The 17,907-nt window shown below is 38.2% G+C and overlaps 1 protein-coding gene across 2 annotated transcripts in view; it reads right to left on the bottom strand.

Moving 5' to 3' along the window:
- Window positions 1–17,907, bottom strand: part of SCAF11 (SR-related CTD associated factor 11) — a 70,064-nt gene that overhangs the window by 6,365 nt on the left and 45,792 nt on the right. For both annotated transcript variants that reach the window (XM_084616721.1, XM_084616720.1), the window contains exons 9-13: window positions 14,641–14,738; window positions 13,318–13,407; window positions 9,437–9,543; window positions 3,111–5,594; window positions 738–1,081 (exon numbers count right to left, since the gene is read on the bottom strand). In XM_084616721.1, the coding sequence (XP_084472847.1) occupies window positions 738–1,081; window positions 3,111–5,594; window positions 9,437–9,543; window positions 13,318–13,407; window positions 14,641–14,738 (3,123 nt within the window). The remainder of the gene's footprint in view (window positions 1–737; window positions 1,082–3,110; window positions 5,595–9,436; window positions 9,544–13,317; window positions 13,408–14,640; window positions 14,739–17,907) is intronic.

Below are 17,907 nucleotides of genomic sequence, written 5' to 3'. Positions count from 1 at the left end.
CTTCTGATGACTGGAGAAATGGGGTAGGGACTACAGCATCAAAGAGGAGGGACAGAGACTAGACAAAATAGGTAAAAAAGCCAAAATAAAAAAAGTAAAAATGATTAGAAGGAAACAAGGATGAAGACATGGAAAAAAAAGGCGAGTGGAAAAGAAAAACAGACACAAGCAACGGCATAAGGAAATGGTGCAAGGGGACATTATAGGGCTGATCCACCCCAAGAGAGGGCTCCAACAGAAAGGTTGGGAACCACTGATTTAGAGGACTGTTAAATGAGACAACAAAAGCTTCCTCATACTACAAAATATATAAGCTTTCCCAGAGGATAAAGCCATCACTCTGCTGAAATGGGAAGAATATTCAAAATAATTTAGTATCCAATTTCTAAAAACTACTAGAATTGAAATCTCTTGTGTGTATACACAATTTGATAGTGGACAAACTATGAGAAAACTATGCAACATTCCATTCTTGGTTGACATCTCTGGGTGCTACAGAACTATAAATAAAGAGTAAAAATTGTGTACTCTGACTAACGTTTTTAAGTGGTTTCAGAGCCAATCCATTTTGCCATAAATACTTCACTATCACCTTTTTTCAGGGGAAGGAAGAACTGTTACTATATATTTGACAAGTTTTATAGTATGTTAATACAAGATACTCTTGATAGATGCAACACTGCTTAACTATGTTTTATGGCTATATTGCTTAGACCTTGATTTCTGAAAAAACATACCTGCAATTGTTTTCCATCTGTTTGTGAAGCAATGTAGCTGACTTGCTGAGATGGTGGGGGAGGAGGTGGAGGTGGAGGTAATCCCTGAGACACATTGGTAGGAGCAGCTACCTGTATGAGAGGTACTCCTGTATGGAGATGCAAGGGCAGCGGGGGATGTATGTTAAATGGATTGTGTTGGATGTTCATAATAGGAGCATGAACACCCACTGGATATGGGAAGATATTCATAGGCTGGTGTTGTGCGTTCACTTGTGGCATTACATTCATTTGTTGCTGCATCATATTTATTGGTAGCTGAGAGCCATCACCTGGTTGGTTTGTTTGGTCTTTGAGGTTTGGATCTATTAAAAGAACAGAATATTTAAAGTACAAAATACATATTTCTATAGAGAACAGAGACGCCCCAAGAAACACCAATTTAGAGGTTTAAGGAGTCACAAAGTTTAGGTTGCTCCGAGAGCCTTTGCTTTGAATTCCCCCACTACTCATTTATACCACAGCTTAAAATTTGTTACAGTCAAAGTGCAGGAATGCAACACACATCACCCAAACTGTCACTACTGAAACATAAGCATACATTTGCCCATGTATGCAATTCTGGGCGTCTGATTTGCACAACCATGCTATAGTTATTTCTAATAACTGTTCTATAGTATAAGGATATTTATACTCTGATTGGCTAAGAGTGCTTATTATCCAGACTTCAGGAATATTAACTGTATAGGATAGTGATATGCTCCCTTACTCACAATGGTCACACTTTGTGCCAGAAATAAATAAGTGTTAACTTCAACTTTACTTCCCCCCTTCAACAGAAGGCAATAAATACATTAAAAAAAAAATGAAATTGACATATAAGTAGTAAACCCCCAAAAGCTAAGAAGCTGGGACTGTGAAACTGCAGCACTGTTTAAAAATCCATTGGCTCACTTTCCTTCTTTGTACGTAATTGAAATCAGTGGGAACTGCGTCACTGAATTCAAGGAGATCAAGATTTGACCTTTTCTCTTATGCCTCACCCTCCCTACACATGCCTCCTTTTCTATAGGCCAACATGGCTCCGTCTTACTGAGTTTATAATGGAAGAATTTAATCCTCTACCTCCAAATTCAGTTAACAACAAAAATACACTGGGCTATTTTGAAGAGGATTTTATGGACATGTAGGAAATAGGGATTAGGAATAGAGATGGAGAAAGAAAAAAAATGGGTGAAGAAACAGGGACGAGAGCAAAGGTAGGAATTTTTTTGTAAGTTTTATGTAACATCCCATTTGTGTTCTGTAGCTTACATTTTTTAATTCACATATTTCATAACAATTTCAGAGTATCAGTAACTTGAGGGAGCTTTCCACTAATTCAGAATTAACCTCATCCTGAGCTAATGACTCCTCAGCCTTCTACTTCATAGTTTATTCAGCCCAGAATATTTTTATGAACTTAACAAGAAACAGTGAAAATGATATTACAGTCCCATTGGGTGGGGATGTTCACTGTAACAAATATGGAAAAGAGTAATACTTATATAAAATGTTTTATTTACGCCTAGTTCTCTGAATGCCCTTTGATATTACTGTAGTTGTGTATATCTGAAAAAATTATCTTCTGTACAAATGAGGACTTCTTTGTCTGTTTGCTCTTGTAATTAAATAATAATCCTATGTTTATTGCAACAGTCTGTGCACAGTGATAATTGTGATGTCAAAAACTAAAGGATCAAGCTGGGGTAAACAAGGACTCCCTTTAGGTCAGTCAAGAGCCATCTGCTAATTAGTAAGAGCATGAGACATTTTTGGATTTATAAATACTTTATAACATGAAAGCCAGTTTCACTCTAAAAATGCTGACTGCTACATTATAGTTAGCGCAATCAAGTTAACACATGATCAAATCTATAATTTGTATACGTTTTCATTGGTAACTATTAAGTCTTCCTTGAAGAAATCACCCTTTAAAAAAAAGGCAGTAAGTAGCTCATTACATTTCTCTCCTGTTCATTCTGTACCAACAATACCACAGTGTGTGTAAACTCAAATGAGCAAAACATATACATGGATGTTTTTTCTTTTTCTTGAGGAACATATTTGGTTGGTTGCACCCTAGTCCCGAAGACTCAAAGTCCAGTTCTTAATTTACTGAACATCCAGCCCAAGAGTGTTTGTAGCATACAAACAGGGGTGAAGAAAAAAAGGCCTCTCTTCATAGTAGGCTTTGCCAATTTTGTTTGTTGTGTGACTACTAGTTAGCCTTTGCTGCACAGAACAGTAAAGTGACAGTGTCAAATTCACACAGGATTTGTAGTATTCTTAAAAAAAGGGGGGGGGGGCATTTTCTCCATTTAAATACTATGAAAATCAGATAAAAATGAATACCTTGCTCAGATGTCTCATCTTCTTGCCTCATCCATCCAGACTGTGGACTTGAGGAATTTCTCCCTCTTCTTGAATAATAGTTTTGTACATCTGCAGGTAAAGTCTTTCTTACAGCCCAACTAGATGCAGATGTCCACCCAGACCTATCAGCAGGCGTATCAAAAGAAAAATCTTGTTCACTCTTACGCCTGTATGGTTGATGTTCTGGGAACCTTGCAGTCTCATTCCCGGAACTATTTGAGTTTCCTGAGAGGGGTTTTCTATTTTGCCATTGGTTTTCATTCTGGTCTCCATACATAAAACCGCCTCTGCCACGGCCACCTCTGTTACGGCTGCCTCTGCCACGATTTGAAATCCAACCTGAACCAAAGTTTTTATTCCAAGAATGTCCTGAATTATCATGTCTATTTTCTTCCCATTGTGGATCTTTAAATTTGTCTCTCTCTCTGCTCCTAGTTTCGGGAATAGAATTTATCCTTTCCATTATCCAGTCTGGACAATCATTCTTATGCTTTTCAGAAGAACATTGCTCATCAGTACTTTTGTCTGTATGGTCTTTTTCTTTTTGCAGATTTTCATTCTGTTTCTCCTGTTCACTTCTTTTGTATCTATCATTTCCTCTGGGACTTCTCCAGCTGTCATTTGTCCATCTCTCTTTCCACCGAGGAGAGTGACCATCTCTCTCATTCCTAATGAATGAAGGACCCTTACTACTTGTTCTTGATCTGGATCTTGATCTAGATCGTGACCGGGATCTTGACCATCTCCTATTTCTTCTCTCTCTGTCATGATCTCTCCTTTGTCCATCTCTATCACTATCCCTGTCTTTGCTTTGAGACCTAGATTTTTGCCTTGGAGAGGAATCTTTAACTCTTGACCGAGAAGGAGATCTTCTGCCTTCCCTATCCGTCTCCCTTTTAGGAGACCGAGATGGTGTTTTCCTGCCCCCTCTGACAGTCTCTCTTTTTGGAGACCGAGAAGGAGATCGCCTGCCCTCCCTGGCAGTTTCCCTTTCGGGTGACTGAGACCAACTGCCCTCCTTGACAGTCTCCCTTTTGGGAGATGGTGACTGAGATTTCCCACCCTCTCTCCTGGAAGGAGACCAAGTTGTTGATGGAGAGTGAAATCTAGACCTTCTAGTTCGAGGTTTTTTATCTTTTTTAAATTCTGTTGAGCATTCTGTTTCGTGAGAAGAAGCTTCATCTTTTTTGTCAGAAAGACCTGAGTGTGATACACAGTTTTCGGAATCTTGCTGCAATGAGCTTGCCTCCTCTTGTTTTATACTATCAACCAGTGGTGGCTGTTCAATTTGAGATTCAGTCTGGTCACTGCAAAATGAGTCACATTCCATTGGTATCATTTCACTGTTATCCTCACTAAAATGTTTATTAGATTGTTCAACATTCACCTTGAGTAACTCTGTAGTTTTGGCCTCTTCACATACAGGTATGGGCTCCTCTTCTAAAGACTGGTCCAATTTGTTAATGTCTAGAGAAACATTATTTATTAATACAGCTCTTTCAGTATCTTGAACAGTTTTTATGTTCTCAATATCTTCAGTGTTACAATTTGCTGACTGTTCTTTGTCCTCAGAATCATCAATTTCTATGGATTCTGGATGCTCACTCAATTCATTTCTGGGGCTATCTAAAGATGGATCTACTTTTGCCACAGATTCTGGATACTCAGACGATTCATCTTGGGGATTATCTAATGTCTGATCTACTTTTGTAGATGTTACTGAATCCTCAAGTAATTGATCTCTGTGACTAGCCACTGGTTGTTCTATTTGTTCAGGAATATTTTCACAGACATCTTTACTTTCAAAATCTGTAACATTTTTATTAACATCTTTTATTTCACATTTCTGAGTCTCTAAGGTTAACACAGGAGGTTCTTGGATATAAGAACCTGAATCTGAATTTTCTAGGGTATCCTGTTCTTTGTCACATTCTCTTGTAAGATCCTCACTCTCTACATGTTCACTGCAGCTTTCCAAGCCATTAGCAGACTCTGTTTCCGCATTATTTTTGTGCATAAGGCAAGAGTTACTACTTTCAATATCCGACAGGTGGTCTTTATCTAATATTGGATGTGTATCAGACTCCGCAGCTTCGTCATCTTCCACTGAATCACTGGATGATTTTTCAGAACGCAGAGAACTTCTAAGTTTCTTTTTAACCAAAGGTACCTGCTGTTTAACTCCTCTTTTAGACTTTCGTTTTGAGAGTGGTTTTTCTGATTCTGCAGAAGGAACATTTATAGTTGAGTTATCATCATTGGGGGCATCACATCCAGAATTACTTGATCTTGGTGAGCTGCGAGATTGAGTCATAGTCTCAGGTTTTCTGTTCCGTGCAGATCTTCTAGGAGTAGTATTCGCAGTCTTCTTTCTTGTTCCTCTAGTACCAGATGTGCCAGAGGCTTGTTTTTTCTCCTCTCCTTCCTGTGTACATGCAACAGCATATCTCTTTCCTGAAGGATCTAATATAAAAAAGTAAATTTAGTAAATATATTAATTAAATGTAATGTGAATGCAAACGTGGTATTTTAAGTTTAATGAACAACAGATATTGATGTGTAGCACAATATAAATTTTGGGCTAAGATACCTGCAGGGCTAAAATCTAGCATTTTGTCCAATTTATACTGTTTCTTCAAAAGGAGAAATAGACTAAAACTATAACATTTTGGAGATGTACTGGCAAGGCTCCCTGGTAGCAATTGCATTCAAAAACAAAACAAGCAACCATGTTTCACCACAGTGAGTCTTACTATTACCATTTGAAGAGTTAGAATGAATGCCATTTAAAAAAAAGGTACTGTTCACCACCTATAGTGGCTAATTTACAGCAGAATTTGCCAGTTCAAGCATAAGACTTATTGCAGCTCCAGAGTGCTAACGTTCAATGCTGCTGCAAGATGCATTTTTTAAATGGGCATCAATGCAACTGTGAATTACCACATGAAAAGTGGTTAATTAACAAATGTAAATAATAGCGTAACTCCTAATAAAATCTTAAATTCACAGTTTATAAATAGGACTCTAATTTCACTTTGCCATGGAGCACCCAAACTCTGTTGCAAGGCTCCCTGAATTCTGCAGCACTACAGTGACTAACAGTGGACAACAAATTCTGCAGCAGCTTCTGGCAAATTTAAAAATGAAGTAATATGAAAAATATTATAAGAAGCACAGTACCCTTTTTGTTGGTATGATACTATATTCCCTTTACTCTGCATTACCCATAATTTTGAATTTTCAACGTGCCACATATTTTTGTACTGGCATTGCCTAAAAGTTGTCATCACAAAGTGGAGGTTTTGGTAGCTGGAAAAGGGACAGTGGGGACTTCTAACACCCAGGAAAGCATGCGGGGTGGTAGGCACATTTGCTTTTTTTGCTACAATGATCAGCAGTGAAACCGTTAACAATATAGGTGGGTGTCCTAACCACCTGACTATTGGATCTTCTCTCTCCCCTGAAATTCCATCCTGGACCTGAAAACCCTTTCCACAGGAAAAGTTTTGGTTTCCACAAATTGGCAATTTCTAACCAACAAACTATTTAAAAAAATTCCTGACAGCTCCACAATAAGAATATCCTGAATTATTTTCAGTTTGAACTAAAGCACCTCTTTTAGAAAAAAAATTTGATTTAAAATATTTCCAGTGACAGAATCTGCCACAACAGGTGACAAGTTGTGACAGGTGACTACTATAAGGAATATGTGTTTAAGATGAAGAGGAAACCAAATGGATATTAAATGGAGATCCCAAACTCTTAGAAAGAATGCCAAGTAACTAAAGCTATTTGAAATGATATCACCAAGCAAGCAGTCTCTATATAAAAATGTTGTAAAAACCTCACATCTGTAAATTATTATAATACCCAAAGTTTATAGCATAGACCCAGGCCTAAGAAAGTCTTCAAGCAGAACTTACATCCTGAATGGTGAAAACCTGGATTAGGTCCGACAATGTTTTCTTTAAGGTCTTGTCTTGATGAGGTTGCTCTGTAAATTTCAATTCTCCCAATTCAGCATGCATTAAACCCTACACTGCCTTGTTCACATTAGACTATTAAAATGTGTTAGCTAAGAACATCTTTAAATTCTAGTTCAGACAAGGCATAGGTATATATAAATGAACATCTCGTGGGTGTCCGTCCAAGCTCCCTTTTCAAGTCAGTGAAATACTTGTAAATACTAAATTGAATTCTAATAAAGAGAACAAATGAATAGGCATGATAAAAAAACCACAGATTTTTTAATTTTAAAATGGTGTGAAAATCATTTCCTCTCATTTCCCTGGCAAGACCCGAACTCAGTGTTTTGTGCTTCTTCTAGCGGGCAATGTGAAAGATTTTAGTTCCCTGTCTTGCATTAGGTATATGCAGTGTCAACAACACTTGAAGAGTTGCTAGCGTTATCAACCCTAATTAGGCCCAATATGAATAACAATTTGGGACCTGTTTAAATAAAATAATGTTCAATATTTTATTTCATTAACTTTTCAAATAAAAAATGTATACACTTCTACTTTTGGTGCAGTCTAATAGAGAAGCCCCTCACTTCAGGGGAGAAGTCTAGCACTCCCGCATTCCATTGCAGCGGATTCCCATCAACCTAGCTCCATGTTTAAAAAAAGAGCAGCTGGAATCATGCGCTTTCCTATGCCACATCTCAATCACTGAAGGGCAGTCCCTAAGCATCCTGAGAAGAGCCCTTTTCTTAATTGCTGACCCCACCTTCAATTAAGAGGATCAAGTTCCTAAGTCAAATATCTGCAACCACAAAATAGGACCAGCCCCAAAGAGAGGAAGTGTATGAAAGTTAACCAATTTTTCAAGTTATATTTAAATGTACTCCCCTCCCCCAATTTTAAAAGTAGACTCAATAATAAAGCTTTTACGTTTCTCCCGAATTTCTCTCTACTGGCTCCAATTTCTGTCTGAGTTTAATTTAAAGCACATTAAGGGCTTGGCTGTATGGCGAAATTGACCAACACAGCTATAGCAGAATAACTATAAAACTGTAGCTATCCTGGTATAACTCCCAGGTGTGGACAAACCTTAAGTTTCTACCCCCTTTAAGGTGAAGAAAGCCTTTAAAATATGAACTACTGAAATGCGCTCCTGAATCTGCAGATGGAGTGAAACAATAGCTTTGAGGGACATTATACAGCTTTAATAATTGCAAAGTTGACACCCAGTTGAAAATAGTTATAATTTAAATGTCAATATTAACTATTTAGTCACTGAGAATTTTAGCGGCGGCATCCAGCTAACATGTTCTCCTATCACTACTGGATGCAGGATAGGAACATGGACAGGAGTGAGGGGAAAGAGAGCCAATTAACTTGCACTACTAAACAGTGGAGCCCTGACGAGTCAATTTTTCCCTCCCCCCACCCAAGAGAGGGGTAAAGTTTTTGCTTGCTACAATTTTGTACTTTTACTGCTGGAGCTATTCTCACCCCCTCCTCTTGTCCCTTGGTAGCTGTTTCCCTGCTTTTGCCGCTAGCATTGAAGACCCAAAGTCTCTCTCTGCTTGCCCAGCACTTCGCTCTGAGGCAATACTGCTTCAAAGAGGTTTTGATGATAGTTCCGCTGTCTCTGAAAGCTCTGCTTCCCACATCTCAAAGCTGTGCAGGTTATGGGGAGGAGGAAGATCTCCGTTCTAACTGGGTTTGAGGGCAGAAGGGACTAGAGCAGGGACTAGATGGCAGTTACCGCAGCAGGAGGGAGAGTATGCTCCTTCACTGCTGCCCCAGCCCCAAATTCCTACTTAAAGATCAAAACAATTCTGCCAGTTTTTCCCCCTCACCTTTTGGTGATGGGCTGTGCCCCACCAATTAAATACTAATCTAAACCACTCCTCTTGCTCCTGTACAAGATTGCTTCCTTCACAACATTTAATAGAGCACTGACAGTCTAGGTTGTTAAATAATATATAAACATATCAGCAAAGCTGCTATCCATCCTTTCGACAAGTTTGATAAGGTTACAAGAGTAAATATAAGATTCATATAATTTTGATATACAGAAGAAAATTTTATATAGAAAACATTTTGCTCTTCACTAAATGAAGAAAACAAGTGTTTTATGTAACTGACCAATTATTTGGAAACTGGCACAACAGTTTACCTCCTAAATTTTAACCTTGAAAATTGATTATGAAAATATCTGGGTTTGAAGCGTACTAATTGTACTGCATCTGATTACAATTTTTCTTTATAACTGAACACTTCATCTAATTTAGAGAATCATAGTGGGACAACAGTTTATATGAACTATAAATAAAACTTACAAAAAAAAAAGTTTACCAAAATTTTCCAAAGGCGTGGTATATGTTGGAAAAACAGTCCCTGGCATTACACTGGAAGCAAGAAGAAAGGTTTCCGCTTCAGCTTCACAAAACACGAAGGGACTTCTGTAATATTAAAAAACAATGAAGCAATGAAAAAGGTACAATGGTTTATGAAGAACTTTAGAAAAATAAGATATAACAATGTCATTTAATGTACTAAGCATGTAATATCATGTTTCACCATGCTGACAAATGGAACATTATACTTAGGACTGCCTCATAGGTAGTGATACAGAGAGTCAAAGCTGATGAGTAGGCTTTCTTTCCCAGAAAGATGTATTCTTCAGGAGTCCTTATTCATTGACAAAAGCCAAACTAACTAACTCCCTACAATCCTTTAGATGAAATCAGACATAACAACCTGAAGCAAGGTTTCAGTAGAAAAATCCAGAGTCCTGCTGTAGGCCCTCACAGTCAGTCCAATAATAATCTCCCCTCCATTGGCTAAGCAGAAGAAATACTACTAAGAGAATCCATCTCCAGCTGGAGCACAGTGAAGGGATGAGAGATTCCTTCTCCCTCAGACACAGAAGTTCTGGAAAAAGAGTATGGGGAGTGAAGAGTTATCATTTTCTCCAGAAACGTTTCTTTTATGGATGTAGGGAAGAACCAGAAGTTTCCACCACAGATGTAAGAAATCCAGTGTGCCATATCATGTTATATGGAGAGTCAGTTGGTTTGCTGCGGTCAGGGGAAGTTAACAAATACTGGTATATTCACTAATATGGAGAACATATGGACATAACAAGATGGGTTTTGCTTGGGCAGGGCAGAGTTGTTGGAGAGTGGGGTATCAAAACCCAAAACACACCATCCACTGATCTATCTTTTTAAATTTCTGTATCACTCTGAAATTAGAACCTAAACACCTCATATCAGCAAAGGAAAACTATTCTAAAAATAGAAAGGGAAGTGGTGACATCATCAAGGATCTTGTTATTAGGAAACTATAAGAAAGTTACAGAACTGCCTAGAAATCTAGAGGGGAAGAAAAGTGGGTAAAGTTACTGGTGACTGGGGAAAGTGGTGTGGCTAGCCTACAGAGTCAACTGTCATCGGGTGCTGAAGACAAGGTGGATTTATGAATTTTAACAGAGCTAAGATGACTAGAAACCAGATACTTCTAGAAAGTAAACAGGATATCTGACAACATGGTTCAACATAAAAGCTGGCTAGTTCATCTTTTTTTTTTTCCCTTCACACGGTTGATTTCACTAGATCATTTCTAGTTTTACCTGTAGTAAATGTGAAATCTGCTGATTAACGCTGCAAGTGAAGATTAGGGAAATGATTACTAAACACCTATGTATAAATTTCTCATTCAATATGCCTAGAGCTGAAGTAAGTAGTAGGAAATAATTCACTGAATGAACTGAAGTAATTAAAACTGTTTTTCCACACTAAAACAAACACTGTCAGAACGAGATAAGTAGTAAAACAAAGAATTCATGCTCATTTCATATGGGTTTTTTTGGATTCTTCAACATCAAGCATGACTTTGAATTAAACTTTCTAATGAAATTGAAAAGCAGAACAAAGGTGAGTTTGAGGATTCTGTAAATGACATTTTTGATACTATCATGATTCTCAGCACATGAAGTAAACATCTAAATTATAATGGTTAAGTTAAATGTTGTTCCAAGACTTCCAGCAGGTTTACAACATAAGATTTATCAGGAGCTGTCTTTTCTCGTTAAAAACAAAAAGAATAGCAAATATCAATCAATAAGACTTTTCAACAAACGACAGGCTTAAATTCAACTTGACAAAAAAGTTGCAATCTTGTGATACGCAAACAAAATAGCCCTCTACATAGAAGTATTTTTCCCTGAGTTTACTCCACCAGACAGAATAACTTAAGTATAGCACTAGAAGTTGCAAGAGAAAAAAATACAGGAAAAAAAGAAAAACTATAATAATCAACACTGATATTAATGCAAGGTATTGAGTTAGTCCTTGTGTCTGATTAACAGTTACACTCATCTGTTGAGGGATTTCATTTTATTCTTAATTATGTTGATTCTGTTTTCAATTTAAACAGCAGAAAAGTGGTCCAAACTGCTGATTATGTATGTCATCTAAGCACACAGAAGGAAGTTTAAGAAATCTCTCCCATTTGCTCAGAAAACAAAGAATTGAAAGACAGAAAAAAAAAAGATGAGAGAACTCCTCATGCAATTATTTTGAAAATTTCTGATGAATGTGTGTTCAGCACTGTCTTTTTGATAAAGTAGTAACACTTACCACACTCGTAAAACACATCTGAAGTCCAAAAATAAGACTTCTGCAACAACTATCACCCTATTTGGCTGTTAGAAAATGAAAGACTGATGCTCCATCTTCCCATTTGCAATCATATTCAGTTGAGCTCTCAGGAAAATTGTATCTCTACCTTTGCATTGAACTACCAAGGGCGTGTGAAAATTCGATCAAAGTCCTCTATTGCTCAATGCAAAAAACCAAGCATACTCAAAAGAATCTACAGAAAGACACTAAACTTACAAATGCAATTGAAGGAAATTTTGGAGGGATTTGACAGATGAGCTGATGGCATTATTGGCACAGTCTCAGTGAAATCTGGCTTGATCTAATTAACAAATGGAATCACACAAGAACAAAACTGAGGAACTATTCAAAGCAGCTATAGAACATTTCCATTACACAGCCAGTATAACTGATCTCAAAATTTAGAAGGTCATAGGCAAGGGATGGGCAAACTTTTTGGCCCCAGGGCCACATCAGGGTTGCGAAACTGTATGGAGGGCCGGGTAGGGAAGACTGTGCCTCCCCAAACAGCCTGGCCCCCACCCCCTCCCCGCACGCCTCAGAACCTCCAACCCACCCCTCCCCTGACCCCACCCCCATCCAACCCCCCGTGCTTCCCATCCACTGACCCCTATCCACACCCCTGCCCCTTGACAGGCCCCCCCAGGACTCCCACACCCATCCAACCACCCCCACCCCCTGCTCCCCCTCCCCTGACTGCCCTCCAGGACCCCCTGCCCCTTATCCAACCCCCCACCCCCTTACCATGCTGCTCAGAGCAACAGGAGCTCACAGCCCCACTGGAGCCAGCCACACCACCAGTGCTGCCCAGCAGGAGTGGCAGGCCAAAGTGCTAGCGGCGCAGCGGCATCACTGCGGGGGAGGGGACGAGGGCGAGCCTCCCCAGCCAGGAGCTCAGGGGCCAGGCAGGACAGTGCCGCAGGCCAGATGTGGCCCGCGGGCCGTAGTCTGCCTACCTCTGTCATAGGCGGAGACAATGAAAAAGAAGAAGAAACTGAAATTGAATGTGCTTTGCGTTTCATTTGCTAACACTGTCAAGGTCCATCCATCTCCCCCATTTTTTATCCACCATGGGGTGAAAAATGTGGATTTTTTTTCCTCCCCAGGTTGAAGAAAGTCACAACCAATCATGGGAGAGGTTAAGCCTAACTGGTTTAAAGTTGAGGTTTAAGTCTTGAGATTTAGTAGTCTGCGTTTAAATCAGAAGAATATTCTAAAAATAAACAACAACAAACACTGACATTCCCTGAATCATGCAAACTAAAATTAAACTCACACGTATGAAAAATGGCACATGTAGGCTCACAGATCAGTGCACAGCGAGGTTATTGCACTGATGCACATGAAAAGCAAGTACCAGGATGTACAATAAAAAGTCTCAATTTACATAAAAAGTAGCAAATAAGCTGTGAAAATGAAGAAAATTATGATCTGAAAACAGATTTTAGTTTTCTCTAACAATTGAATAATGTGATTTCAAATCTGAGTATCCATTTAAACTTTTATCCACTTAAAACCATTGAACACTTTGGATAGGAAACATTTATTTACCTTTGAACTCTAGCTAACACAGAGGATGACAACAATTCCAGTTCTCGTCTCTTCTGTCTGATCACCGTATGAATTTCTGTAAGTTCTGTACTGCAAGATAAATTTCAGAACTTTTTTTAAACAGTTTGCATTATACCAGTCTTGGATATTATGCATGTCAGTAATTGACACAAGCAAATTTAATAAAAGGCAATTATTCCTAAATTAGTTTTAAAATATTTCTACATGTTTAAAGTTTCAAGATTTTTTCATGCCCACCCACCTGAACATACAACTGAGTAAAAATGTCCCAGAGCATGTTAAGCTATGATACTAAGGAAAAGCAGGAATTACTAAGATGACAGCAGAATGCAATATCTGACATCTTTTGACTGGGTCATAAACAGACACACAGATTAGGTTTGGGAAGTGATGTGCTGGATAACATCTCATAAGGTTATGAAGGAATTGAGTATGGGACTTTAAATTCATGAACTCCTCAAGAGAAGAGTAGAGTAGAGTTTCAGCATTCATCAATCCTCTAGAAGACTCCCAAATATACAGCCTGAAGAAAAGGTCTGTGATGAGGTTAAGGAGTGAAGAAACTTGGTTACCCTGACATTTAGTATTGGTAAGCTATATGGGACAAGTGAGGAGGAATTGCATTTCTTAAGTTATACAGTACTAAATAATGACATATAATTTCTCCCTGTTTTGTTATCCAACTAGTGTTCAAGGTTTTCATTATTTTTCTCTTTCTTTAGACATTTTGTACGCATCATGAGTTCCCAAACTTTCCCTTATCATGACCACCCACCTGAACAACCCCAAAATATTTGTGATCTCCTTATTTATTGACTTAAAAGTACTGGGCCATTTAGCAAACGATGGTTCAGGGAGATGGAAAAGTACTCCTCTCTGTGCCAAGATAGATCAACAACAGAAGATTTTCTCTGCTACATGAGCAACCTAATTTTTTTTTAAACTCTGCCCTTGCTCTGAATAGTGTTCTCTCATTATTCTGAGAGTCAACTAATATTGGTCTTATCTAACTCAGCAAAGCATTAAGTTAAGCATGTAGTTAAATTCTATTCAAACCAGTGAGACTTAAGCATGTACTCACATGCTTTGGTGAACAGGGATGGATTGCTGAACTGAGGTCTCCATTTCCAATACCAGATTTTAAAGGAAAAATGCAGGCTTTTGTTTAGCAATGAGCGTAAGAAAATTACATGTATTTGGGGGTAATAAAATATAAATGAAAGCATCCCTTAACTGCAATTACAGCATCTACAATGCTAAAACTTACATGGTAATTTGGGTAAAGCGTTAGCAAATACTCACCAATCATTTCTATAGCTGGAGAAGGATTCTCCAGTGGAAGGAGATCTATTGCAAAAATGATTTCTGAAGCACTCATTGGAGCAGGTCTGTCTTCTGGGCTACAAAATAAAATTGTAAATGAAAGAGAGCCAATACTAAATCTTCCGCATCTTTAGCGCTTAATACATAACTGTCCATAGACTTTAAATTACACTGGTAAGATTTGTATATTACAGAGGCTTTATAGTTAAAACTGTATTGAGATGTGCAGTTAATGCAGGACTAAAACTTTTATACCCAAATGTTTGAATTCAGTCTCCAAGTTTTATACATATGCTCTTCATTGGCCAATTTAATTTTTCATAGTCAGATTTTCTCTAGCTTTGGTACAGGAAACATTTAAAAATTAGACCCTTTTGAATTTTTTCCAGTCTCATGGTTTTTCCTAACTCCTCTAGCTAATGAGCTACGGTACCAACGAACATCCAAACCCACTCACAGAGACATCGTCAAAAGAGTTCAGAAAGATGACAAGTTTTAAACTTTGTGGGTTTAAGAAAGCTTAAGTTAGGTATCATCACATTCATCATTTTTGCTAGAAAAAGTCAATGCACAAATCAAATTCAGCTACTTCCTTCCTCCAATGTTGTCAGCCTGCCTGGAGTCACCAGTTCTACTTAGCACAGAGACCCTAAAGAGGCAGTTGGGGAGCAAGGAGGACTGTAGGTAGGTAGGGACAGATGGGGTCTGTGGGGCATACAGAATTCTACACATCTGCAGTGGGGCAGGGGAGAAGAGGCTTTATAAAGGGGCAGGAGAAGCAGCAGCTTTCAGAGCGGTCTGGGATCCCCAGCAAACCAGGCAACAGCACCATGGACAGGAGCATACAAGGAAGGAAGCAGAGAGGGGAACAGATTTTGCAAGGGATGGGGGGAGAATAGGTGTCTATGTCCTGAGAAGAAGTGTTTTTATGTTTGGGGAGAACAGGACACGGGGGGTGAGTTGAGGATGAGACTTTTCGGAGAAGCCTAGAATTGGGGAGAGCCCCAAGTCTGTACACTCTCAGTGATTGTGCCTCAGTTCACTGCATTTCCAACAAAAAGACACTAAATTCTTCTGAATCGCTTCTGAATGCAAAACTAACCCCAACCTCACGTTTCCCCATGAACAACCACCACTTACGCATATTAATTGCTCATATCACCACAGAAAATGTTACAACGTTGTTGAGGATCAGGTTCTGTATTAGAGTACAATCTAGAGGAATGCTGTGCATCCACTGTGTTGCTGAATAAGTTAGAAGTGTCAAGAACCATCTTGCAGAGGTGCAGAGTCTGTCAGTGATTGCATAATATCATGTGTGGTGTTACAGCATGTTCAATAAGGTTGCCCAAATTGGAGATGTCCTTGCTCTTCAGTGATTGTGATGATGAGTTCTGTACATAAGCAGCCTGAACTTAAATTCTATGAAGTTTCTGGATGGTGGGATAACTAAATCCACTAAGGTCCTTGGGTACATACTTCGTTTTCCTATTGTCCATCGCATTTTTGATGCTAGATAATAAATATCACCAGTAGGTAAAAAAATTAAATTTATCATTACTGTGGTAGTTTGCTTTTGCAATTGTGAAGTTGTGTTTTGTTTTTTAATTCAGGGAAACATGATACAAATCAGCAATTGATTGCAGAGTTTATAGGCAAGTTCATGCTACAGTACATGAACATAAAAATGTGTATTACACTAGCAAATATTTCTCCCAACTTTAGTAAAAATGAACCATAAAAGTTTAATCACAGTTGCTTACAAGAAAGTCTCAGTAATAACAGCAACAGGAGGCAGATTTCAGAGTTCTTATGCCTATGAATAACCCAACAATGCAGGAGACTCAACAGCCCAGTATTGCGGTTTATAAATGCACACCAGATTAAAAATTGGATAATCAATATGGCTGTCAAGTGATTTAAAAAAATTAATCGCGCTGTTAAATATTAATAGATATCATTTATTTAAATACTTTTGATGTTTTCTGTATTTTCAAATATATTGATTTCAATTACAACACAATACCAAGTGAACAGAGCTCACTTTATATTTACTTTTGGACTACAAATATTTGCACTGTAAAAGAGAAACAAAAGAAACAGTATTTCAATTCACCTTATACAAGTACTGTAGTGCAAGGTCTTTATCATTAAAATTGAACTTACAAAAGTAGAATTATATAAAAAGATTAACTACGCTCAAAAATAAAACAATGTAAAACTTTAGAGCCTACCAGTCCACTCAGTCCTACTTCTTGTTCAGCCAATCACTCAGACAAACAAGTCTGTTTACATTTGCAGGAAATAATGCTGCCCACTTCTTGTTTACAATGCCATCTGAAAGTGAGAACAGGCATTCTCATGGCACCGGTGTCACAAGATATTTACGTGCCAGATGTGCTAAACATTCATATGTCCTTCATGCTTCGACCACCATTCCATTACAGTGCAAATATTTGCAATAAAAAATAATATAAAGTGAGCACTGTACACTTTGTATTCTGTGTTGTAACTGAAATCAATATATTTAAAAATGTAGAAAAACATCCATAAATATTTATAATAAATTTCAGTTGGTATTCTATTATTGTTTAACAGTATGATTAAAAGTGCGATTAATTTTTTTGAGTTAATCGCATGAGTTAACTGCAATTAATTGACAGCCCTAATAATCCATATTCCCCTCTTCCCTGGACCAAAGAGTAAAGATTTCATGGTTCAAACATTCTGAAAACTACAAAGTGACGCTGTTGTTCACTTGAGAACAATACAAAAAAAAATTCCTGAAGTTTAATGTGTAACCACTGAAGATATTTTTTCCATGTCTATTTGGTGTTCATTATTAGATCTGTGTGAACAACAGAGTATGTGTTTGACGCAAAACTAATGTTTTGTTTCAATTTCAAGTATTTAATTTTTTTTTTTTAAATAAAAGGAAAATTCAAAAGCAGGTCATTTCCTTGTGACATGTGGTCCATACCTGCATTTCACTGGGGCTACACACGCGATAAGACTGAAAATTTTTTGCTAGCAGTATCTGTTGGTCTGTGACTACGCTCCTCATCTCCTTGTGCTCTGAACTGAGAGTAGAAGGGGCGGTGTGGATTGGCTGCCTCTCCTCTACTGCAAATCATGAGTCAAGAATCTGAAGCAGAGGGGAAGGAGGGAAGGTAGTGGAATACAAACATGGACCACACATCTCAAAGAACCCAGTTACCATACAAGGCAAGAACCTCTTTCTTCAAC

Source organism: Lepidochelys olivacea (genome assembly GCF_965140295.1).
Source record: "Lepidochelys olivacea isolate rLepOli2 genome assembly, chromosome: 1".
Taxonomy (NCBI): Eukaryota; Metazoa; Chordata; order Testudines; family Cheloniidae; genus Lepidochelys; species Lepidochelys olivacea.
This window is presented reverse-complemented; position numbering and strand designations above follow the sequence as displayed.